General features: G+C 39.3%; 2 protein-coding genes across 3 annotated transcripts; one reads left to right on the top strand and one right to left on the bottom strand.

The window, feature by feature from the left end:
• The first annotated feature begins 533 nt into the window (after positions 1–533).
• Positions 534–12280, top strand: depdc7a (DEP domain containing 7, paralog a). 2 transcript variants are annotated; one of them, XM_067591256.1, is made up of 9 exons: positions 534–1328; positions 6148–6607; positions 7370–7500; positions 7645–7837; positions 8572–8792; positions 8966–9108; positions 9193–9318; positions 9466–9544; positions 9665–12280. In XM_067591256.1, the coding sequence occupies exons 2-9, from the start codon at positions 6156–6158 to the stop codon at positions 9886–9888; spliced, it is 1569 nt and encodes a 522-aa protein (XP_067447357.1). In that variant the 5' UTR covers positions 534–1328; positions 6148–6155; the 3' UTR covers positions 9889–12280. The 2 variants fall into 2 exon arrangements, with proteins under 2 accessions (XP_067447357.1, XP_067447349.1); XM_067591248.1 differs by lacking the exon at positions 534–1328 and adding an exon at positions 2748–2826.
• Positions 12086–23764, bottom strand: cstf3 (cleavage stimulation factor, 3' pre-RNA, subunit 3). Its single transcript, XM_067591235.1, has 20 exons — positions 23552–23764; positions 22735–22839; positions 22459–22554; positions 17204–17236; positions 16315–16412; positions 16146–16212; positions 16022–16056; positions 15803–15929; positions 15613–15690; positions 15353–15515; positions 15017–15126; positions 14795–14911; positions 14470–14688; positions 14248–14350; positions 13896–13965; positions 13597–13792; positions 13356–13506; positions 13134–13228; positions 12949–13009; positions 12086–12663 (listed from the first exon to the last, which is right to left on the bottom strand). Exons 1-20 carry the CDS (start codon positions 23576–23578, stop codon positions 12464–12466), a joined length of 2151 nt encoding a protein of 716 aa, XP_067447336.1. The 5' UTR covers positions 23579–23764; the 3' UTR covers positions 12086–12463.
• Positions 23765–24319: the final 555 nt, after the last annotated feature.

The raw sequence follows: 24319 nt of genomic DNA, 5'->3' as shown, positions 1-24319 counted from the left end.
CATATGTGGGAGACAGACTGAGAGGACCCTTGAGGCAGCGTGAGAATGTGAGAAGGGCACAGTACTGTAAGTTGAAGGCTGCATGTTGGATAAGACTGCGACTGTTTTTTTGGGAATGCCCTTTAGTAAAACCTAATGTACTGTCTGATGATGGTGTTGTTTTTAAAGCTGTGTTTAACCAGTCATGCAAACTCTTACAGGGTGCACAGCAGGATGCTGTTGTTCATACTGTACCTGCCACCAGGTTTGCAATGTATTTTACAGCATATAGGTTCACAATTTTTCAAGTCTGTCTTAGAATGACAGTCAGGTGTCCATGTGAACATTGACACATGTTTTTCCCACTGTGATCTTTCCTCCTCTTCATAACGACCATTAAAAGATCCCTTCACAAAGCTCTTTCAATGTAAGCAGTGGGGGACAAAATCCACAGCCCTGCTTCTGTGCAAAAAGTGCAAAAGTTTATTTGAAGCTAATATAAAGGTTCAGCTGTCCAAATTAGTCAAATCAAGTAGATATTTAAAGGTTCTGTTGTTTTAGTACCAAATTCTACTGCAACCCAAAAAGGAAACATAAAGAGGGAATTTTAACTAAAACTGACTCTAAATTTGGAAGATATCCACTTGTTTTGACTTAAATGGCTTGAAGCCTCATATTAATTTTAGATGAACTTTTAAATACATTTTTGCACTTGACAAGGACTGTGGATTTTGTTCCCCTTTGATTACACTGAAGGTGAATTAGGAAGTGATCTCTTAATGGCCAGACCTGACTAATGTTTTAAGACAGACTTGGAAAATTGTGAACCTAACTTTTAAGAACATTTTCATCTTTGTTGTCCCACTGAGGCCCTAAACAGGAGTTTTCTTATTTTGAATGCCACTTCCCAGGGGAAATTCCTTAGTATATTCGTCATTATCATACCCGCAAATAAACTTCTCTTGACTAACATTGAGTGACCGATAAGTATGAAGGATAGAGAAAAAGAAATATGCAGGGCTTTCCGGCTACAGAGAGAGAAACAGGAGAGCAAATATTGCTTTGACCTTGTGGACCAGAATCTTTAATTGTAATGACCAAAGTGTTCTCTCTTTCTCTGTCTCATTCTCTGTGTTAGCATAAAACTTTTTTTTTTACTCTACAGCACCGAAGTCAGCTTTGTGTCAAGTTGAAGAGTTGTAAAACCAGTTTCGCCCCCAGCCAAAGGCTTCTCACTCTAACTGAACGCACAGAGTAACCTTTTACTTCAGGTGTGGATTCCTTTCTCACATGTGGATATGATAGCTGTATATAAATACTGAAAAACACCATCTACAGTAACAGAAAAGGTGAGTTTATTAACACAATTCATTCTTTGTGGTCATGTGTTACTGTTAAACTGTGACTTTATTTTGGTCACGCAGGAGAAGAGTGTTTACTTTTGTGACTCAATGTAAACAAGTTAAGTTCAGGTGTGTTATCATATCATTTTTGTATGTGGCTTGAGCAGCTTTTGATTTTCATTAAGATTTTGAAATATTTTGGCAAGGTTTGCTCTGCTTTGCATTCTTGTAGTTAACACACGCAGACTTGCCGTTGCATTAGAGCAACGTTACCTTGCTCAAGAGCAGCTCAGCAGTATTCACAGGAAAAAGAAATTTCCTTTCCTGCTTATCCTGGGAACTCCTCTGTTTACTTTTTATCAAATGGTTTGAAAAGCCAAACAGATGTAGGACCTATTCTGGCCACATACTCCTCTACCTTTACCTTCTGTTCGCACATTCTCACTTCAGCTGGCTAGAAAGGATTTTTCTACATGAAGCAGGTGAAGAGAACAGTAATCAAACCGGTTTGCCCCAGTTGAACACCTCACCTGTTGAACCACACTTGTGTCTTACTATGATAATAGCTGTCTTCCTCTCAGTCTCCCATTCAGCGAGTGACCAGCATTGAGTTTACAGTGTCAGCTTACTACTTTTCCACTGTCGGATTACACCTCAGGACAGAAAAGGCACCAAGTCAGAGCCTCTCAGTTCATTCTGTGTATTTACTCTGCAAGTTTGTTTATGATAAACATCTTAAGACATTTCAAGTTAGTGTCAGTCTGCCTTTATGGATCATCCCAGACAAGGTGGAATAGCATCAGGGATACTTTGACACCTGAGGCACCTGCAGTCATGTGTTTGATAACTGCGTCCCCAGTGACGTCTACTGTTTTGACTGAAGGAAACAGGAATCTGTCTTTACAAAAACATTGAGCTTTTTCTGTTTATATATATCAGTCAATCTCTTCTCTTCTCTGGAATATCTTTATCTGTCTCATATGCTTGCTGCTGTTGAACAGGTCTTTATCAGATCAGATTTTCTTCCACTGTATGCTTTTAAGGGTGTGACATTTAGTGAGTGAAAGGTTGTCTGAAAACTTCCTGGATTTTCAGCATTTCTTTTAAATGGAAAAGTCTCAAAGAGGAAATTGTGGGTGTTTAATAAGAATCCTACACACTGACTTTTGCTACTCAGCATTGCATTATGATGATTGCATTGTGAATTTCATATCCTTCATAAAAGGTTCCAGTTCAAAACGTATGTCCAAATGTAAATACGTAAATAATAAAAACAAACAAAAAAAACGCCTCAGATAGCCAGTAGAGTCTCATTATCACACTAATGGCCGGACAGGGCGGTGATTGGGACATGAATAATGCATTGCAATGGGAGGAGACGGTTTCGGGGGGAACTGTAGTTAGTTGCGTGCGTCACGTTGAGAATTGGAGACTGAGGAGCCGGTACGGTCTGAATGGCTGTCTCCACAGTCACTGGAGGAAGTTTTCATGCAGCGAACACCAGGTAACAGTCTATCAGTTAAATAACTCTTAGAGGTTAATGTCTTACGTGTTTGAAACACACTGGAAAACGACTTATATAGTTCTGTAACCTGCTGTTTTGTGATGGGATGTTTTAAGAAATTATATTTTCATGTCTTGCCTTACTGCTAATTTAGATTTGACTGAAACTATTGGGCTTTATATGTACTTTTAATGTGTTATTCATCAACAAATTAAGGTTTTACGCACAGCGCGTGCGTAAAATCTATTTTTAATACACAGGGGCTGATTTTTCTAATCTAAAGTGTTACAATTTCTAAAACATGTTAGGAATATTTTTTCAATGTCTGTTTGGTCATTAAAAAAAACTCAAAACGGAAAAATGTCATTAGGCTATAATGCGCCCATTATAAAGGTTTTATATATGTGATTAATTTCTTTATTAATATTTAACAGATCATTTAATGTTTCGTAGATCAGTTATAAAACATTAATTAGAACAACCTTTTGGGTCTTTTTAAAACTGGGTTATTTGACTTTTGTGCTCAGTGCGGACTCAGCACGTTTGCTCTTAAGTGTTTGTGTTAAACACAGGGAGAGCAGGGTAATTACCTATATGTATAGGGCACCATATATAGCACACACACACAGAGTTTATGAGGGTTCAAATTCATACGGGCCAATAGTCCACCGTGGTTCAGCATCTTCAAAGTGTGTCCTCTGGGATGATCAGTTAATCTGACTAGTCCCAGCATGTGGAAGGAATGAAGGTATCTGCTACAGGCGATTAACAACCTGCTGCTATTGGCCTGATGATGCCACGGTGCATTTTCATCGCCAGAAACCATTAGTCCTGTGCTTGTTGCAGGTTATGGCAACACTCTTTAAAATCAATACGTTTTTGCTGAAACTGCTGCAGTGATAATAGTAGTTTTACGAGTTGTGTCTAACCACCGTGTCCACAAGGGGAAGAGTCCCATATGTTGACTGCGCTGCTCCCTCTGCGATTATTTACCTCCACTGATGTGTGCAAACACTGCTGCACTGTTTTTCTTGGCTGAAAGGCAGGTCAGTCCTCTCCTGTATCGTCCTACAGTCTTCTAACTGCGGGGTTATTATGTAAAGAGGAACCAAAGTCACAAGAGAAGGGGACTGGCGTCAGCTATGCAAACCACTCTCAAATCTCAGCCCAGCGCAAGCAACAGGAGGTGACAGAACACAGCCGGGTTCCCAGGATTGTATTGACCCACACCTGACCCCCACTCTTTTTTTCTGTCTCTTTTCCCTTAACAAGCATTAATGGATATTGATCAGATCCGGATTTATTCTGTAACCAGTAATCCAGGGATCCCTGTGGATTATGCAGATGGTCTCCTCAAGGATTTCATTCTGATAATGCAGTTTCTTTCTACTAATTGACTTAACCTAAAAGTATCTTATTCCTGTGATATTTTGCAGTGACTTTATAGTGACTAATATTGGAATAATATAGACCTCTTAGTAAGAGTTTAAAGAACTGAGGAAAACTGTAATTTGTTTCTTTCATTCATGGCATTATCAGCTTGTTATATCTCCCACGATGCCTATTATGCAAACTGTTGAGAGGTGTTCTGCATGAAACAACTGCTGCAGCCACAATTGTTCTTCCCTGATATGCAAATCCCTTGTTCAGGACAGTTTCTTCTACCCCAGAGAGAAACACAGTTTGACGTAGATGTAACTCATTAATCAGCAGATCGCCTACCTCTGCTCTCAATGAGCTCTTGTATTTTTTTTTTTTTTAAACAAGTGGGTGAACATCTGCTTGCTGCTGTACTGTCCTGGAGTCTTCTTGTTTTCAGGTTTTACAGATGGGTCAAATAGTGTTTGTCATGTTTTGTTATCATAACACAGAGCTTGGCTGCTGCTGTCTGGGCCTGATTTATTGCCCCTGGCCTCAGTGAGTCTCTCAGATCCTCCCCTAACATTTGCTCAACAGGCTTTAAATGTTTCCTGTTGTGAGATGAAAGCCACACGGTTCTGGTTTCTTTCATTGGTTAGGCTTTGTGGTGGTTGACACAAATGTTGCAACCGTGAAATCTTTATAACAAAGACCTATTAACCATAGAAAATTAGATATGATGAGAAAGAGCATGATGGACAGTTCAACATGTTTGTGTTGGATCGCATTCATCGTCTACTGATTTGTGAGCATGTATTAGTAAGAATTGAGCCCACCCACCGGAAAATACAATAGGAACATATTAGGATATCTCTTGTGAGAGCAGTCTGACAATACGATCATTGTCTCTCCATTTCCTTTTGCATGTGCAATTGAGCGTAGCGTTGCATTAGGTGTCTGTTATGGTAAGAAAATCACTTACAGATGATACTCTTTGTTTCTCTACATGCGCTTAATAACAACCGACTGCAGCATTTAAAGTAGGATTTTTGTTCATACAAAAACTTGAGGAAGAAAGAGGATTTGGGGAAGGTTACTGCTCTCATGAGATGCATTAATGCTGGACTTTGTTCTGTGACGCCCACATACAGTAACTTGAATTCAGATTTCTGATTATGTGACATTACACAGAAGACAGGGAGTGTATGTTTGGCAAAGTCAACAAGCAGAAGCACTGCGTAGTTTCTGAGAAACTGCTTCAAAATTATCAAAGCTGAGGAATAGTTGAGTACGTTGTGTGATTTATAGTGTCTCCATGTATAAAAGCTTACTTTCATCTTGATTTTTGGAGTAGATATGTGGACTACAATCAACAATCATTTTCTTTCTCTTTGGTTTTTTCAGTCATGATTCATTCATTTAGTCTAGAAAATGTCAGAACATAGTAAAGCATGTCCATGTGATGTCTTAAAATTGCTTATTTGATCTTACAAACTGTCCGAACCCCAAAGATATTCAGTTTACAATAATATGAACCACATAAAAGCAGTGAATCCTCACATTTGAGAAGCTGGAGCCAGTAAATGTTTGGACTATTTTTCTTGGTTTATCACTTAAATTATGAATTGATTATGAAAACTAATTTTTTGTTGCTTGACTAATTGATTAATTACTCATTTCAATTTCTAAACTTTCAGCACCAGTATTTAATATAGTTGTATGTATTGTTCTTATGTGTATCAGTGTGTAAACCTATTGTCACGACTTACTTATTATTGCCAGTTGGTTGAAATCTCTGCAGCAATTCAAATGTGAATCTTGTGAATTGTCATAATTAAATTTTTTTTAAAGTTTAGTTGAAGTTTTTTCCTGGCTGACTTAAGATTTTCACACCTCTACTTCAGCACTCATTCCCACACCTCTGACTGTCTCTTATACTGACCCTCTCCTCTCCTCCACCAGAACAAGGCATGGCTGGGAAGCCTTTCCGGGCCACCTATATCTGGGGCAGCATCATCTCCAATCTCCACACTCATGTGGAGGTCAAGCGCCGGCGCCACAACCTGAAATCCTACCATGACTGCTTCCTGGGCTCCGAGGCCGTAGACGTGGTATTGGCACACATAACCCTGAACCGTTTCTTTGGTGACGAGGCAGTGCCTCGCTACAAGGCAGTCCGTCTCTGTCAGGCCCTGATGGACTCGAGGGTGTTTGAGCCAGTGGGCATTAAAGTATTTGGGAAGGAAAAGAAGCGGGCCACATTTGAAGACAGCAGTTGCAGTTTGTACAGGTTCCTGAGCCCAACAACAAGCCCCTCATCTCTGACCAACACCAAGTCCCACTCCACTAGTACCATCGAGAGCGGCTATGACTCACCAAGCATGAACAGGAACAAGAACAGCCACAGTCCGTCACGTGAAAGGTACAGACAAATGTCACAACATCTTCAGATCTAATTTTTGATTTGCTTTGTTCTCCTTCCTCCAGACCTAATCCCAAATCCAGCAGAGAGGGAGTAAGGGGACAACGAGTTTAAAGTTCAAATATAAACTTCATGAGAGATGAAACAGAAAGAAACCCACTGTGTTACTTGCTTCAACACATTTTAAGCTCAAAACTGTGAATACTTAAAATAAAAAAGCCATCATTTGAGGCTGGAGAACTTAATTCTAAGAAGGACGTCGGGCACATAGCAAACACAGACAGGATGAATTACCCGTGCGATGCTTGCACATGGCCACAGCACTTTGTGTTAGCACCGTTTTGATCTGATGTTGTTTTTCTGAGTGACAGCTCCAGACTGAACCAGAAAACAGGCCATATGTCTCTAATAGGAGATGAAAGCTGCAGAGGACCCATGTGCTCTAATAGTTTAATAAAGCTTTTGTTACTTGCAGCATGGGCCAAGTCAAGTCTTCATGGGAATAATATAAATAAACAGAAAAGAAGAAAAACTTCACTTGTCCTATTTAATGTTCATCAGAAATTGTTTAGTGCTGGAAATTGAACGTTTATTTTGTCAGTTTGATATGAAATAGCCGTAATCAAAACAGCACCAAATTGTGACTGAATCACAGGTACTAGGAACCATTTGCAGCCTGATGCCACATTTGTTCCTGTAATAAGTCTGTTTTTTTTTTTTTCAATCATTCTCACTGATTGCTGTTATTATGTGACTCTTCAGACAAGAGGTGCTGAGCTACTCCACCCACTCCCCTGTAAAAACAGACAAATCACTGGAGGACGTGCTGAGAAATCTCAACCTGAGCTCGACCATCACCCCTCAGATGATCAACCTCGGCCTCTCACAAGAGCGTAAGTGGTTCTCCATTGGATAAAGTACAACAAACAACGTAAAACAGGGTCCATGTTTTCATACAGCCAATGCATGGTCATATTATGTGTGTGTGTGTACCTATAGTATGACCCTCATGGCTTTTCAATCTGTGTTTCCTACAGTTGTAGATGAGGTGTGGCACCAGCAGGCAGTGTTCAGGCTACTGCAGCTGATAGAGCTCCCTTTGTTGGAGCACTTGTTGGAGGGGAAGGACGCCTCGCGGCCTCCCTTGCACAGCATGGACAGTGACCCGGACCTGTTGTATACATCAAGCTACCTAGACAGAGAAGTTCTCAAGGCCTTCAGTGAGGCACAGTGAGTCTCCAATAAGCCCGTACAGTTTTCTCTATCCTCTAAAAACTGTGACTTTTCTAATTAAAATCTGATGTTCTTGCAATTCATCTCTCCTAATGCACTGATTTAAGATTTGAGAAACTCTCACTCAGTTTTAATAAACTCTTTACTTGCTGCAAAATATTAAAGGAGAATTCCAGTGATATAGCATTACACCTCCACAAAGTCAAGGGACTCACAAGAGCCAGATTGAAAAAAAGAATGGTCAAAATTGAAGCAAGTGAGGCAGAGATATCCTGACATTTAGTCCCTAATGTAGCTCCATAAGCTCTAGATCCTACATTTCCCATGATGCAAACAGCAGCGTTCTTTTCATCAAATCTTCCCTGCTTGCTAAACAACCACGTCTTTCAAACTCCACATAGGCTTTCTATTATAATTTTGTAGTCTTCAAGCCCAAGGTGTGATAACCCTGATGACATCACTATGACATCATCAAGGGTCATTTTCTCAGACATGACAAAGCCCCTGCAAAGCCACAGTTTCCACAGGCTGGGTAGTACAGACTAGAAACTGACTTTGACATGTAAAATTGCAGTGCTGGCGGACAGAATAATGTTTATGTTTGTTGTTCTCTCTGAACCACAGAATGTCAATTGCTTAGACGACCTTCTTTCTATCTCTACGTCTCCCAGTTGCCTCATTCCATTCTCTCTGTTGGCTGTGTTAAATCACTACTCTTCACTCTCTCTCAGGGCTGATGAGTGGATGTCAGGAGCAGTGGACTGTTTGGAGTTTCTGCCTGATGAACTAGTGGTGGAGGTCAGTCGAGGTTTGGCTGGCTGCACTGACGACCTGCTCCAGTGTAAGAAGCTGCTCTACGGGGTCCTGGCTCAGCATTATGGACAAGCAGAACAGCCACCTCTGCTCAGCAACCATGTCTTCGACATACACTCTGGCATTTCGGAGCTACTTGGTAAGAAGACATTTTGATTTCAGGAGTGCTAATAAGGCCTTTATGGTGATGTAAACTTCAGTGATACATTTTTAAATCATGGAGATATCACATTTCATACAAGGCTAACATATAAGGCTAAAATTCTCCAGCTCAGTGTTTTCATCCTGGTGTTTTGCTTGGTTTCTTATCAGTTAACGGGAAGCAAGAGCAAGCTCTGGAGGCTCTGCAGCTGAGCCTGAAGCTGCAGGACTCTCGTAGCAGGGAGGAGCTGCGCAGGCTCCTGAGATTCATGGCCATTGCTGCCAAACCACAGGAGGTCAAACTGCACACAGAGGTGAGCTCTTGCATGCATCTTTTGTGAGTCCTTGTGTATATGTGTGTGTGTTTGACCATTGCTAACCCCAAATGCTTCTCTAAGATCGAGAACAGAATGGCAGTGAAAAGGTCTTTCTCAAGCGCCATCATCTACAGCAGAAGACTCTCCAAAGGAAAAGTGGACTTGATGGTCCTGTTCATGATGGATAACCACTGTGATCTGTTCAAAGTGAGTGTTCTTTATTTGTCCTTTTGCCCACTTGCGTTGCAGGCGGGACATAAAACTTCTATTTGGCGTGAAATAAATATTTAATATCAGAGTCTTTAAGTCAAGATAAACACAGACTACATGTACCACTGCTCTCTTTTCTACCAGATTCCTGTTTCATTGCACAAAATGGTCAGTGACAGAATAATGAATATCGTGAAAGGGAAGGATCCAGATATGATAACGGGTTAGCAGATTTTCCTTTTATCTATTCATCTAATTCATTCAGTGTTGTTTGTGTGACCAAAGAACATTTTGGTATGAATTAAGATCTATACTCTTCCTTTTCCATCCTTCTTTACTCCAGGATCAACATACTGCACAAGAGTGAGTGCTAAGGCCTACTCAGAAAATGCACAAAAAACCACTAAGGATGAACTCTGGTCCTTACTCCGGACAATCCACGAGAACCCGAAACTCTCCACCAAAGAAAAGCGACGGCTGCTGGGACAGTTTTACAAAGGCCATCCGGAGATTTTTGTTCAGTACTTTGGAAATCGATTGTCTACTGTCAACACGTTGCTACAGTGATATTTATCAGTTCATAGCTATCTTGTCCAAATTCATGTATTATAATGTAAAAAGAGGTAAATATGTGAACAAACACTAATAAGATGTAAATGATGTGAAGATGTGCAGCATATGTGGATTTTATTTGCTTATATGTAAATAGTTTAGACTACTGAACAAGAATGTGAATCGTTAAGTGTAGAAAGTCGTATTAAGCTCTGATATTTATGGACATATTTACTTCTCTTTGTTAGATATTTTTTTGGATGCAGGACACTCACATTAAATATCTTTGTGAATTTTGTATGTTGCTTTCCCAGAATGACAAAATGAACCAGAGTTCATTGAGATTTTTTGATGTTTTCACACTGCAACGCGTCTTGACAACATTCTTTGTCTGCAGCCAGTGAGGACAAGTCTGCATATGACTTCTCAATGGTTGTATTCTTTGTGCTTGTGCAACAGAGACATTGTTAGGAATAGAGATGTGTCTGTTCACGTGGTTTCTCATATATAATGCGATGCATGTACAGCTATGTCTGAGGAACCCTCAAACGGAAATTTAAACCTGGAAATTTGAAAGTCTGATGTTGTGTTGTAGTAAACAGTCAGTGGCATTCATGAAGATCAGCCCTCTGGGTCTTTGTGTTTGTTGCTACAAATCAGCAAAACAGATGTTTGTACATTTTTTTTTGTTTGTTTGTTTTTTACTGCAAAACCTTAGCCTCGTTTTAGTGGCATCTTCAAGGTTCTGTTTCAAACAAGGTTTTTTTGTTCCCTCTAATCAGCTGGGGAAATTGCTTCCACATTTTCAAGTGACAAAAGCATTCCCAGACTATGCATAAACCCAACACATCTTGTGCATATTTTGGCAGGTTTTTACAGGATTCATCAGGAATTGTCCTAATATTCATACATGTACATTGGCCCTTTTTCATGTGTGTATTCTGATGAAAAGAGAACAAGTGGCATCTGGTATGTCAAGTAATGTTTCCACAAAACACATATAAGATTCAGTTTTTTCTGAATTTCAAAATAAATAAAAAACAATTTTATTCTGAATAAGAATATGAGACACCCTTTGCTTTACTTTGTGACCATTCCTACTTGACCCCCACACAAGATGTGGACATGTTGTTTTTTTGTCAAATACAGATATAGTCACCTTTTTATAGTTATATTTGTAAAATCTAAGGATGTTTTATGCTATTGAGGTTCTCAGTCAACTAATAAACTTGTGAAATTGTCATTCATATGAACTGTCTTTCTATAAAATCAAAACCTTGTTACAGTTAGTGAAAGGTCAGTACTATCCGTCACGTCCTGTCATTGTTTATCCTTTATCTCAAGATATGCAAGTTCAGCTTAACATTCAAACGGCAATTCACGTAAGAAAATGAAAGGTCCTTTCCGTTTAAAGATCCATTGTTCTGTTTCTGGTATGTAGACATCATACTTGCCTTTAAGACGCTGAAAGACAGAATCACAAGTATGTTTGGACTGCTCTCAGGCTGTACTCATTGACTTGATATTAACAACTAACTGGACAATGAGAAATGGATGAATAAGTGCTCTTGGCAGGGAGTTCTACAATAACACTATTTCAGGGAAACTGTTGGCAGAGTCAATAGATACACATTTCATAGTAGGGATTAGATTTGCAGTAGAGTGGAGTTCTGCATAAACTGTTTTATGCCAGTGTTACCTGTGATTAGGCACAGAGCTGAGATAAGCTGCCGCATACAAAGGCTGTGTTGGGCAAATAATTATGTCATCAGTCCAATGTGAAAATGAACAGCTGGCTGGTATTAAAAAGATTTTTTAAATTGTTTGTCACAATGGGAGATAAGTGTGTATATTTATTAAAGGTAATGCTGTTTAATAAGCTGAAAGGTTTGCTTTCATTGAAAACTACAGTAAATATGTTTAAGGTCTTTTGGCACATTCAAACTGAGGCAAATCGTCCGTCAAATAAAGCCTGTTAAAAGTTTTCATAGCTATCTTGTCCTCATACAGATTGGATAAATCTCATGCTGCTGTCTTCCTTAGTGGGAATTTCAACAGAGGATGACTGGTCCTGTCAGATCAACGACCAAGTATCATACTGCCCCCGAGTGGTAACCATAAAACATGACATGGCTGTGCTTCAACACAAGTCATGATAAGAGCAGGACAGGAATACAGCATCAGTTAAAGTCAAATAAAGGAGCAAATCCAGTTGAATTCTTCCCCACTTTTATTGAAAGGAACTGTTTCCTCCAGTTATCTAAAAAACAGCTTGTTTCCACTTTGCCATCACTGGAACATCACAAGGCCAAAACTGAGCTGTGTGCCAAAATCAATGGTTGAATTAAAAATTTTGTACAGTATAATGGTCAGTTTTTAAAAATAAAAACTGTTAACAAAAAAAAAAGCAACAAGAACACTCGAGTGTGCGTACTGTGTGTATGTGTGTGTCTGCATATATGTATGCTTGCTGTACAGAGATCAACGGAAGTATAATCTGTCAGACACACTCAGAAATGTGGACGTTTACCACATTTGACCACCTGTTAAGATTACATTCTTGTACGGTTCACTGTGTGTTTTAGTTGGCTTATCGAATCCTCTTCTGTTGGCGTGCGCGGTAGATGTCATGTATGGGTGGAGCGACCGCTCCTTTGTCATCCTCCTCGTCGGAGTCTGCGTTAGGCCTCTTGAGTGACTTGGCAATAGCGTGGTTCTCCATGGATCCATTGCCCTCCCCTCCTGCATCAGGCTGTCTGCCAGTGATGAGCTCTACAGCAGCATCGACAGCTATGGAGAGCACAGAAAATTCATCAGTAAGATCTATACACAGTCTTTAGCCAATCTAGCAGCAGTGTGAGGCTCTGACGGAAATTACAAAACAGAAAATTTGTTGGATGGATAAAGGTCTTTATCACTAGTTTGACAAAATAAGTCAACATTGGCCTGAAGGAAGAACCAGAGGAAAGGCTACATCCATCCATCTGAAACTAAATCACTAAAGCCCACTTTGCTAGTGTAACTAAAAATAGAGATGGTCTGGATTGATCTAAAATACTGACAAAAGCAACTTACTCTCAGGAAGTGTGCATCTCCTGAATGTTTCCATGAGCTCATCCACTTGAACAAAGGGACCCTGCAACAAGAGACAATTACAGACTCTTTAAGACAATCCTAGCAGAAAAAAAACCCTGCTGCTTACACCTTGTATTCATTACCAGTAAATATGAGCTTGAGAGTGTTAAGCTGCTGCTACTCACAGTGAAGCACGTAGGTGGAGGGAGCAGCTTCATTAGAATAACAGCAGCGGGGGGGACTGGGAAAACTCCACCAGGGACAGGGTGTAAACCTGGAGCTGTGGGGAGGAACCCAAGAGGCTACATTAGAGATGAATCCTTTTACGCTTTTAAGTAAATGCAGAACAAACACCAGAGACATATCAACAACTTAGCTGTGCTCATGGCCAACTAGGGACTACGTACGGGCAAGGTGACGTGGCTGAAAGGGGATCATCTGATTGGTGTCAGGTTTGGGATATTCAGGTTTACGGTCAGCTTCATCCTTTAGTGCAGGCGCAGAGGGCGCCACCACTGTTTCTGGGAGCAGAGCTGCCAGTTTGGCACGAGACACATCCTACACACAACAGACATAAGTTAAATATCAGTTCAGCATTACAAGCTAGACATGTTTAACTGCGTTGTCTATGAAGGGAAAAATACACACCTTGTATCCAAGAGCCTTGAGTTCACTGGTGGAGCAGGGATACAGGTCCATGAACTTGTATCTATCTACAAGCAAGGCTGTTTCTTTGCCCTCGTACTCATCTTTGAAAGCTGTGAAACGCCTCCGCTCCACTTTCAGAATACTAGCCAGGTCTCCTATGTTGCTCTCAAAGGCCAAGAACCGCGCCCAGATTTCACTGGGAAGTAAAATAAGAACAAAATTCAGCAAACTTCGTAAGAAATGTTGATTTTAACAACACAGGCCTACTTTAACGCAACATAATTAATAGCTGACATTACCCTGACTTTTCTGGCGACAAGCTTCCTGAGGTGAGGACACGTTCAAACAGAACCCTAGTGTTGTTATCCTCTGGAGAAGGAAAAAGCAGAGGAAGACAGAGAAAAATAGAGTTAAAAATCTATCATCCATTATTAAGATAGTAATGTAAAAGATTTTTGTTATCTCCAAGCAACGGATAAAAGGACATCACTGCTTCCTTTCTATCAAATGACATGTTATAAAATTCATGGCAAAAGTACAGCAGCACCATCGTAACAACTTCTCTTAGATTTTTTGGACTGGTAGAGAAAAAAACCCACATATTTCCAACATTATGTGTATCATCTCTGCATTTTATTACACATAACCTACCATTAAGATGTGAGAGGTAATCAATGTACGCAAGTATGTACTCTGGAATGTCACCATATTTCTTCAAACCAAGCTCAAAAATCTTGAAGGCCACTGATTTATCCTGTTGGGGGAAAAAATCACAAGTACAAAAACAAGTTAAGAATTGAACAGGTCTTTAAGATTCTTCTTCGTCACACCATAAAAATGCCAAACATGCAGTTATACAGTACGTGTCCTCACCTTGCTGCAGTAGTACTCCATCAGTGCTGCAGTCACGTACACGTGGTGACGTGTACGCAGATCCTCTCTGGCCTTTTTGAAGATGGTGCGACCTGATTTGATGCCCTCTGCCCTCCTGGCAAACTTCATGTACTGGATGTAGACCAGTGTGGGGTCAATGTCCTCAATGGCCAGCAGTTTATTATAGATGCTGTGAACCTTCTCATATTTCATACGACTCTATGAGGACAGCAAAAGGTAAATTAAAAATAAACATACTGATAGGTGCCTGTTTCTCTTATTGTTTTGGTTAGAAGTTGTGTTTAATAAGCAACTGCACACTAACTTCTTCATAGTCAGCGAATGAGAAATACAGAAGCATGTTCTTCTTCAGTAGAGTCCCAATGGCACGTTCATAGATGTTAGCTGCCTCGTCACTAAACAGCTTGGAATTATTCATGTCCTGAGGGAAACAAAAGGACGTTATAAAATATTATTGCACTATTTTGTAAAGTAAAATCACACCAATTTCACATAAAATCTGGATCCAAAAGGTTTCATCTCTTACCCCTTTCTCTGCCAACAGTTTGCTAGACTGCTCCAGGTACTGTGCTGCCTCATACCAAATGTCAGGATGGTGACCCAGCACCAGCAGGCACTGCTCATAGGCAAACATCACTGCAACACATAACAAAAACACCCATCCATCAAAAATTTTAATTATGTCAGTAATCAACGCTGGTCAAGATATTGCAAGAGTGTCTATAAGGGAATGTCTTTGGCAAAAAATCCTTATACACTAATGCATTTCCACTGACTAATTTAGTGACTTATAATTACAAGAATCACAGGCTTTCTAGGACATATACAGCAGAGATTTTCACATTATAACAGAATGCAGCACCTCTTTTTGTGATGAGGGTCTGGTCTTCTGTGCGCAGTGGGTTGCTTTTTTCCCACTGGATGTATTTCTTCCACATTTCCACTTGCTGGGCTTCCTGAGGGGAGTTCTGGGGCGGTACCGAGGGTGCATTCCTGTCCAGCCCCTTCATCACAGTCTCATACTCCTGAACAACACACATCAGACAACAGATGTTTGCATAAACAGCACAAGACAGAGGAAACAGATTTGTGCATTTTGTGACGCTTTGCACAATGTATCACCTTTGCCACTCTCCTGGCATTCATGTAGTCTCTGCTTCGATCCTCGATCATCTTTTTGGCCAAGTGCACATTGATTCCCTGATCATGAAATAGAGAAGTCGGTTTAGCTAGTCTCTTACACTCTTGTGCGCTCACATTTTAACAACTAAAACACCACATATGCAAACATACATGGCAACAAATATCTCACCTCTTCATATTTGCTATAATCTCTCCAGAGCTGCTCTATATTGATCATGGGATTCACACAGCCTCTCTGGTACACCCTCCGTACCGCCGTGATCCGTTGGTTCTCTGCATATGAGCCAACAGCCTCACTGATGGAACACAAAACAAAAATGTCAACATTTGACAGTTGTCTGATGCAGTTCACCTAATCTCACAACAGTACAAGAAAAAACAAACTTACACTCCTTTGAGGAAGTTAATGTAGTCCACCCAAATCTGGCAAAGGAAAGAATAGCTGTTAGGATACAGTAGTTAACAGAAACAGACATACACTGGTTAGATTAAAACAGTGCAGATCTGTGTACCTGATATGACATTATTTCCATGCCAATTTTATCCAGGGCGAAGTCATACGCTTGCGCCATCTTCTCTCTGAAGGCAAGAAAACATCAGTATTGAAACAATAAAAATGACAACTGACAGTACACCAGTATGCCACATTACTTTCCTCTAATACCCAGCATGTTGTCTTACTTGTAACTAGGCAGTTTTCCTTTGGTCTCTCGGACATATGAGAGGTAGCATTTCCACAGGTCGATGTGTAGCACCTTCATGAGGCATCTCTGAAACAACTACAAGGGCAAGAATGGGGAAAGATAAAAACAACTGCCCTAGAAACACAGATTATATATACACTGCATATATTTTAGAAGACACCCAATCAACATCAGTGTTCCAATAATTTGCTTCAGAAAAACCCCATGCTCACAACATTCCTACCATCAGATCATGATATAGGTCTCTTATGTGGACTACATTTCAGTGAGCTCCTCCAAACCATAATAAATACCAGTATGTGTGTAACTGCTGCCTTTGCACCAGAGTTTGGTTACATTTTTTATATAAAGTGATGCTAAGGCAAAACACAAACAAATTTTCAGATTCAACTAAGAGTTTATTAAAATGTGGGAACCAAATAGGAAACAAACAACAAAATCCAGTGCAGTCAGTTGAATATATTACATTTGGCAATAGAAACTGAGTAAACAATGGCTATAATTAACTCACAGTTCAAAAACCTTCCATCCATTTTCAGAAAAGACATTTTCTCCCATTTCCACACATTCAGTGCTTGTTAGAGTTTGTCTACCTGCACAGTTTTCCCTTGTTTTGGGGATTCAAACTCATAATGTTGCAGGTACATGATCAACACTCAAAATGATTGGACCAAAGCACTACCTTTTATGTTAATAGACTAATCATTTTAAAGAGAAAAAAGTGTGTATGAATATTCTTTTACAAGTCAAGAAAAAACATGCTGTCATGATAAGCAGCTAGCCTAATTACAAATTTTCAGATGACCTATCTTGGATTTTAAAGTAACAGACACTATCCAGTTTTCATGTGTGTGATGGACACTTACCTTTTCTACTTTGTCATAGTTTTTAGCCTTGATCTGCAAATAAGAGTGTAAATGCAATGTTAATTTAATAGTCTTCTCTTCTCTCTTTTTATGGCTTACAGCAAACATGCATTCATGCAAATGTGACCCCACACACATACACATATGCACACAGGACATTGAAGATCAACAAAGTGAGATTCACACAAGAATGACAAATTACTTTTAGAAAGGGGTTTATTTTCTTAGTAGATTGCGCCTCAGAACCCTGACAAACACCAGTGACCACGTGTTACAGATAAAATACTTACAAAAAGATCTGGATGCAGAATTTAAATATAAATGTTACTGAGAATACAGAAAAAAAATGTGCTCAGAATTTGAGAAGTACAGTACTTGACACTTTTTTTAAAAAAAAACTCTTCACAGACTTTCAGGGCCTCGGGTCAGCATGTTTCCTTGGTAAACACTGTTCCAACAATGAATTTCATACGGCCTAATGTTGATGAGTTGAGGCAACAGTCTCACAGCACCCTCCAGTAGTGACAGAAGAGACTGTTGTTTGTGTGGTGTTAGCGTCCCATCCCACTGTGTTTACATTAATATGCCCTACAAAGTGAAAAAAGCAGCATTCAACTAGCCTGGTGGTGACAAAACTAACAGTTTACATGGAAGGTAAATATCCCTGTGGGACTGAGAAGCTGTAAGTTGACGTTGTTGCAGGGGCTTCAGTAATTAAAGTGTTACAGTGAAATAGGCAAATTATAATTATTACTTATTTAATGACCTGTTGTAGTAAAATTTAAACATATTTATCTGTATCTAGACACAAATGGTCCACAGCACCGTAGGGGAAATTATACATTTAACAATTTAAGATGAAAAGCTTGTTTTAGTCATTCATTTCAATTAATGACCAAAGCAGTGTAATTCAAAGTTCTAAAGTGGTGCATGCATTTCACACAAATGGAAAAATTAATCTCTTATACAACTTAAGGAAAAAAAAAACCTTTTGGCACATCCAATACATTGGACACTTATAAAACATATTTTAAAAGGGACTCATTTCTTAAAACTAGAAATTAAAGTCCTCTTTCAACACCTACTGCAGTTTAGAGTGCCTTTAGGGTATCCTGCCTAAAAATGACTGACCTACATTACTGGCTAATTCCAGGAACTGCAACAGCATATCTGACATGGTGCTTGCACCTTCATTAGAAATACCAAGCACAAGTAAAATAAAGAGATATGTAGTTTAGGAAATGTATCTCCTGGTGAAAATGTTTATTTTTAGCCAACAAGATATCATGTAATGCCTAAGAAACACAATTTGGAATGTGAAATTCTGAGTTATTTCAATTGTATCAAGACTTTTACCTAACTTAACCTGACATGACTAAATGAAAAGATTTTCTAAGCTTTCCAAAATGTACATTCAGTTAAGTTACAACAACTGAGGTGTGAATAAGACAGAATTAGAATTAGTCTTCCATGATCAGTCAAATCTGAGCTTTTACAGCATCTGTTTCCATGTGCTAAACTGAAACAACTCAAAATGAGCATGAAGTAGACTGCAGTACTGGTATGTCTGGTTGAGTCAGGTGAGATGGCTACAGAACTTTGAAGATGCTCCTCTGAGGTGTAACATGCTATATCACTAAAAATCACTTAGGTGGTCTTATCAACTTGCTTTAATATGAGTTATGTAATAAAAATAACAGCTTCATTACACAACCATTTCAGGGGGAGGAAAGGAGATGAGGGCAGGTGGGAGGCAGAAACAGATTTGTGAAACTACATCCCTGCCATAAGATAAATAAATGATGACATTTTCACTATTTGTTGAGGACAACTGCCTGAAAATGTCTCTGGTGGACACTTGGGATACTGTCACCAAGTACTGACTGATAAAAATTTTCTACACTGCAGTAAATAAGTTTGAAACTTAAATGCATCTGTGAATACACAAAAACTCAACTGCATTTGTTTTCCACTTTTAGACAAACTATGCTGTAGGAATGGTGATATTGTAAATATAAGAGTGTTTGCTCAACAAAATAAACAAATTTCCTTTTTATTGGATAATAAAAGGGACTTGATTTTAGTTATGCAAGTTTTTTCTTTGTCCCTGCTGGTTTCCGACAAAGGGGAGGTTGTATTTAAAAAAAATAAATAAATAAAATTCCTGAAAAACTGACAGATTGGTGAAACTGGCCTCATTTGCTGTTTTCTCACACACTGCAAGTATTTCCCCTTCATGTCACAGGAAGCCAAATTATGAATTGACCAAAACTCCAGCAATTATCAGCTGATATGTGCTGCCAACTTTCACTCAATGGCAAAGACTCTCATTCTCAACTGGGCATTCCAGTATAAGTAGTGTGACAAATAATCCTGACTGAGCTAGACTTAAGGATTTGGTATGATTTGCCCAGTATACAACTTTTTACAAATGAGGTCTGTGTAAAATCTCAAGAGAACCAGGCACTCTATGCTCACAAGTGAAACTGCTTTGCATTCCCATACAGCTGGTGAAATTGGCCTCAGTTTCACTCTTCTCACACACTATGTGACATTTCCCCTACTTTCCTCATATGTAAATCTTTGGAGATCCACACTTTCTATGCTTAGAAGTGAAACTGCTTTGCATTCTGTGACAGAATGTGCAGAATATTAAGATTTCACACAAGGGTTATGTAAGGCCAAAAGGGTTTCCATGTTGGATCAGTACATTAATAGTTTGAACCTGATAAAGGGGGGGATGATAAAAGGTCATCCACATACTCACCAAATAGGGGATGTCTATTTTAACTAGGAATTGCAAATACATTGCAAGCTATTAAAATATCCCTTCAACACATGCTTTGGATTTAAATACTATTAATATACTATTTGTATTCCAGCTGGGAATTTTAACGCAAATAAATAAAAATTCATGCAAGATCAAAAGGGTCAGTCTCAGAGTCAGACCTCTATGCCAATACGACAAACCAGTATCTTAGTTTGTGTCTTGGCCTGAATTGTGGGTTGGACATTAGTGGAAAGGTTGTGACTAAATAATAATCTGGTGAAGAAAAGGGAAATTGGCTAAAAGTCAGTTATAACTTGATGATTTAAAACAAATTATATATTGATTGGCTTACTTTAAAGGGACTGGTATATTTGCTTTGCAGTACAAATAGCTCCTTATTAGAAGTGTAATCTGAGTATTTCTGTTTGGTAGGAACCTAAAAAAAATTACAAATGATGAGCCTAAAAGTCTACATTTACAGGCATTAACTTTTCAAACTTTAATGAACTCACTTAATCGTTTGACAAGGTTAAACATAAGCCTAAATTTATTTTTGTTACAAATGTTTAGTGAAATCACATTCATGTATTTCATCTTGCCTAGAAAGTTGTACATAACCCCCCCACCCCCAAATATTCACATGTAACTCCCACAACTGAGTGCTAATATCTAATCTACTAAAGATCCACAGGTTGGTTTAAACATAAATACCCACCAGAAAATGACCTCAATGGAATATTTCTTTCCTATTTGTAAATCCTGATCAGTAACGATAAAAAGAGAAAAGATTATTCTATGGGGGCGCCCCGGTAGCCGAATGGTCACTGCGCATGCCACATAACCACAGCGTCCCTGGTTCAATTCCAGCCAGGGACCTTTGATGCATGTGGTACCCATCTCTCTCTCTCTCTCTCCCCTTGTTTCCAGTCTGCCTCTTCACTGCCCAATAAAAATTCAAAAAGTATTCTTAAAAAAAAAAAAAAAAAAGGAAAAAAAGGTTATTCTATGTTAAGTGGAAAACACAGTCTTATTTTCACTTAACAAAAAAGGGGTGACACTGGCCGGGTTTCAAACCATCAAAATATTAAATCTGTCACCTAAAATTATTAGTAATATTAATTAGTAAAATATTAACTAAAATAATTAGGCTTCCTGAAAAATAAAGCTTTGGTGATGACAATCACTCCTCATTACTAGCTGCTGTAAGGTGCTCCTCATGTTATGTTGCTTGTTATCAACTCTGTAAAGGGGTAACATGTAAGTAGTGTGTGATTTGACACTTACGTATTACTGGCACAAATACTTATTGTCATCTGCTGGATAAAGGGAATCATTAAGGCCTGTTCTTGAGAAGCCCAGTCCATTTGGAAAATGCAGTGCTCTCTTTCACTTCCTAACATAAATATGTTCATATAATGAAATGATCTCACTTGCACTGGATAATACAAAGGTGGATGGGAATTGGGGGGGGTGGGGGTTAGGGGTAGCTTCACCTAGCAGAGCAACCCCACAATAACAAACCACAATCTCAACATACAGCCTCATTCCATACACAGCACAGAGGCCACCTTTTTTCAGGATTACACACTAGTTGTTGAACTAGTGATGCTGGTGCTTGGGTAAAGGGAGCAAATACTGTGCAGCATGTTTTACACCAATTGCAGAAATTGTCTGCAGGGGTAGAGGGTTATCTATGCACCATGCACTACACAAGGTTAGCAAAAATGACTGTGCAAGGGAAACTGAATCATCATTTCAGTAGCTGATTGCATAAGAGCAAAGCTTGTTGGTGGCATCAAAAAAAAGTGGGTCACTGGTCATATATAGATATATTCAGGAGGAGTGGGGGAGAAATGTCTCAAGGAAAGAAAGGGCCACACAATCAGAGTATTTGTTTATAAATTTACCCGAAAGAAATGACACAGGAGGCAATAAATTGACACGACAAGTGAATAAAAGGCTAATGCACTCCAATACCATTAAAATAGTTTTAATACTGTTGCAGACCAAACATGCAACAAATGCACTTTACCCCATTTAAGTACGGCGCAGAAAATGTTTTTGTAAATCCTGGGAACATAAGCAGAATTTTCTGAAAAAGAAATGGTTATAGAGTTGATTTCCCCTTTGTTTATGTTTAAAGGCACAATTCTTAATGAGCTGAGCTGAAGTCTGACAAGGAAACAATGTTTTACAGCATCAGTATCCTGTTCGATCCAAAGTCCCTAATTGTGTAGGATGTATATGATATCCTTTGGCAGGTAGGTGCCCCTCCACTATCAAAATATCTTTATTACTACTGACCAACATACCAGATGGTAATGAAAACAAACCATTGATAAAAGTAGCTTAGTAGCTCAAATCAAGAATTGTGACTTTAAACTTCATTTAAGTAAGAAACATTTTGTTTGTGTGAAAATCACATTGTTGATCATGTAAGAAATAATCCCAGCCATGCACACTTAAGAAAAGAAAAAATATTAACCTCAGCTTCAATGAACAGTTTCCAGAATCTGCCAGAACTTGGGAACTGCGTGACAAGTCGCTCATATGTCTTCCTTGCTTTATCTATAGGTTGATTCTACAGAAGGAGAATGCATTTACATTCCACACTATTAAACATACGAAGAAGCAGTCATGTGGGGAGAGAAAAAAAAAAGATGTAGTGCTTTGTATTTTAACAATCCATAACCCTTTACCTCCCCCCACCCTTTATTCCCAGTTTGCTTAACCCCAGGAATGCAACTATGTGTCACTAAACCTGTGCTTCTCGAATCAGAATGCTCCATGCGTCAAGGTCATATGGGTTTTCTTCCAACTTCTTTTCTGCCTTCTTCACCTTCTCTGGAATATACTCTGCCGCTGCCTGCAAGACAATACAAATGCACAAGGGAAAAAAAAACATTATGTTGCTGAATGGAGTCACAGAATAAACACCACCTGCAATGGTGGTGCCAATTCTAGGGGCCCACATAACGCTAAATGAAGCTTTATTACAACAGAATGGGGGATATAATGCTTCATGAGATGTTGAATTCTTGGCTTTGCCCCTGCAGTGTGTAGTAGAACAATAAACAACAGGTTTGCGACAATTACACTTGCAAAAACAAAAACACTTCATTGTCTTAGTTCCACTAACGTTACCTAGCTAGGTCTGTACAGCTGGCACCATTAAGAATCATCCAGCACCGTGAAAAGTCGCATCGGTTACGGCGATTAACTAGCAGAATCTTTACCGTTAATATCAAGTTACCATGGAGGCGTTGTTAAGTTAGCTCAACGTGTTAACGCTCGACAACCAAGAATCGACAAATGCTAACGTTACCAATTATGTTAACTGTTAGCCAGTCAATATGGCGTACACATAGGCTAAGCTCTCGACTTTACGACAAACAAACGCCAAGAAATAACATGCTATCTGCATAATTATGCAATACTAGTCAATGGCAAGGTATATAAATTACAACAGAATGAGTTCACTTGCTAACATCATCGAGGAATAACACACAAGCTAAATATGCTGGCGTTTCATTAGCGGTTAGCTTGCCCGTCAGTAGAACTGCATGTAGCTAACTTACCTGGTCGGCTGCTCCGTCGGTGGACATGGCTGGAAGAGTAATCTAGGTTAGAAATGTAACAGCAAAAGGAGTAATGCTCAAATAATAACGTGATGGCAATCTTTAAAACGACCAAGTAATCGGCATAGCTTCACAAGAGTCGATCACATTGCCCTCAAACTACTAGCTGCTCAATAGCTGGCCGATATCTCAAAATGGCGTGAAACCAGTGTTCCGGTCGCAAAAAAATGTTTTTCCTAGGATGGCGACGGAATGACCCGCCCTACTCTGCCTCTGATTGGCTAGTACTTGTTGCCTTCGTTTGTTGGGTTGGTTAGGTTTAGGCATGAGGAGTGAGATTGGTTAGGGTTGGGGTAAGAATATCAGGGTAAGCCAATCAGAGGCAGAGAAGGGGCGGGTCACGACTTCGCCATCTTAGGAAAAAAAATGCGTTCCGGTACACCAGCAGTAACAACAATAACATTTCCGGCGCAAATCCTTCAAAACAAAACATTAGCACTCCCAAAACCCATCTGACTGCGCGAATCACATGACGTCACAATATAATACAATACATCTTCACACTATTATTTAATCTGTAGAGTTATAAACACAACACATTAAGCAGTGCCCTATAATGGTGACTTAATTGTGTCCACTTTACATCTGTTTATAATAATAGGTCTACTATAGGCTACTAATTGAATTTGAATTTGGAGCGCTTTTCAAGATATTCAAAGACGCTTGAGTAGATTTTATGTAAAACACCATCTGCTATACATATCCACT

This window comes from Thunnus thynnus, chromosome 1 (genome assembly GCF_963924715.1).
Source record: "Thunnus thynnus chromosome 1, fThuThy2.1, whole genome shotgun sequence".
Lineage (NCBI taxonomy): Eukaryota > Metazoa > Chordata > Actinopteri > Scombriformes > Scombridae > Thunnus > Thunnus thynnus.
Note: the sequence above shows the minus strand (reverse complement) of the source record. Positions and strands in the feature narration are given on the sequence as shown.